Source organism: Hyaena hyaena, unplaced genomic scaffold, assembly GCF_003009895.1.
Source record: "Hyaena hyaena isolate Hyena2069 unplaced genomic scaffold, ASM300989v1 scaffold_2419, whole genome shotgun sequence".
Lineage (NCBI taxonomy): Eukaryota > Metazoa > Chordata > Mammalia > Carnivora > Hyaenidae > Hyaena > Hyaena hyaena.
The window spans coordinates 2496-3041 of NW_024083053.1; the positions used below are offsets into that span (position 1 = coordinate 2496).

Below are 546 nucleotides of genomic sequence, written 5' to 3' on the forward strand. Positions count from 1 at the left end.
GCCATGAGGATGAGCACGAAGATTTCCATGCACCCAAAGAAATGGGATGCAAAGACCTGAGTCATGCACTCATTGTAGGAAATGGTCTTCTTCTGAGAAAGGGCATCCACAATCAATCTGGGGGCTGTGGTTGTAGAGAAGCAGGCGTCAGCAAAGGACAGATAGAATAGGAAGAAGTACATGGGACTCCCAAGGGTCTTGCTTATTTTAATAGTCACTACAATGAGAAAGTTGCCCGACAGTGTCACAAGGTAAAGAATCAAGAAGACCCCAAATATTATCTTCTGCTTTCCTGCATCCTGTGTCAACCCAAAGAGGATGAATTCGGTCACACTGCTATTCATCACAATATTGGTGGCAGCAGGTAAGGTGCAGTTGATGACAAGAGCCGAATCTGCAAAGAGAAGAAAACAAGTGACATCTTGGGAAGACTGGTGGGCCGAACTCTGAATTCCTTGCTTTTGCTCCATGTTATGTTTGTTCTAACTTCCTTTGATCCTCTATAAATCTTTGTAAATCTGCAGATGCCGAAGCCTTTCTGAGATC

The 546-nt window shown here is 44.1% G+C and overlaps 1 protein-coding gene across 1 annotated transcript in view; it reads right to left on the reverse strand.

Moving 5' to 3' along the window:
* Positions 1 to 344, reverse strand: part of LOC120227498 (olfactory receptor 4C11-like) — a 945-nt gene extending 601 nt beyond the window's left edge. The window contains exon 1 of the mRNA XM_039225605.1: positions 1 to 344. This exon is cut by the window's left edge and continues 601 nt beyond it. Coding sequence (XP_039081536.1) covers positions 1 to 344 — 344 coding nt within the window.
* Positions 345 to 546: the final 202 nt, after the last annotated feature.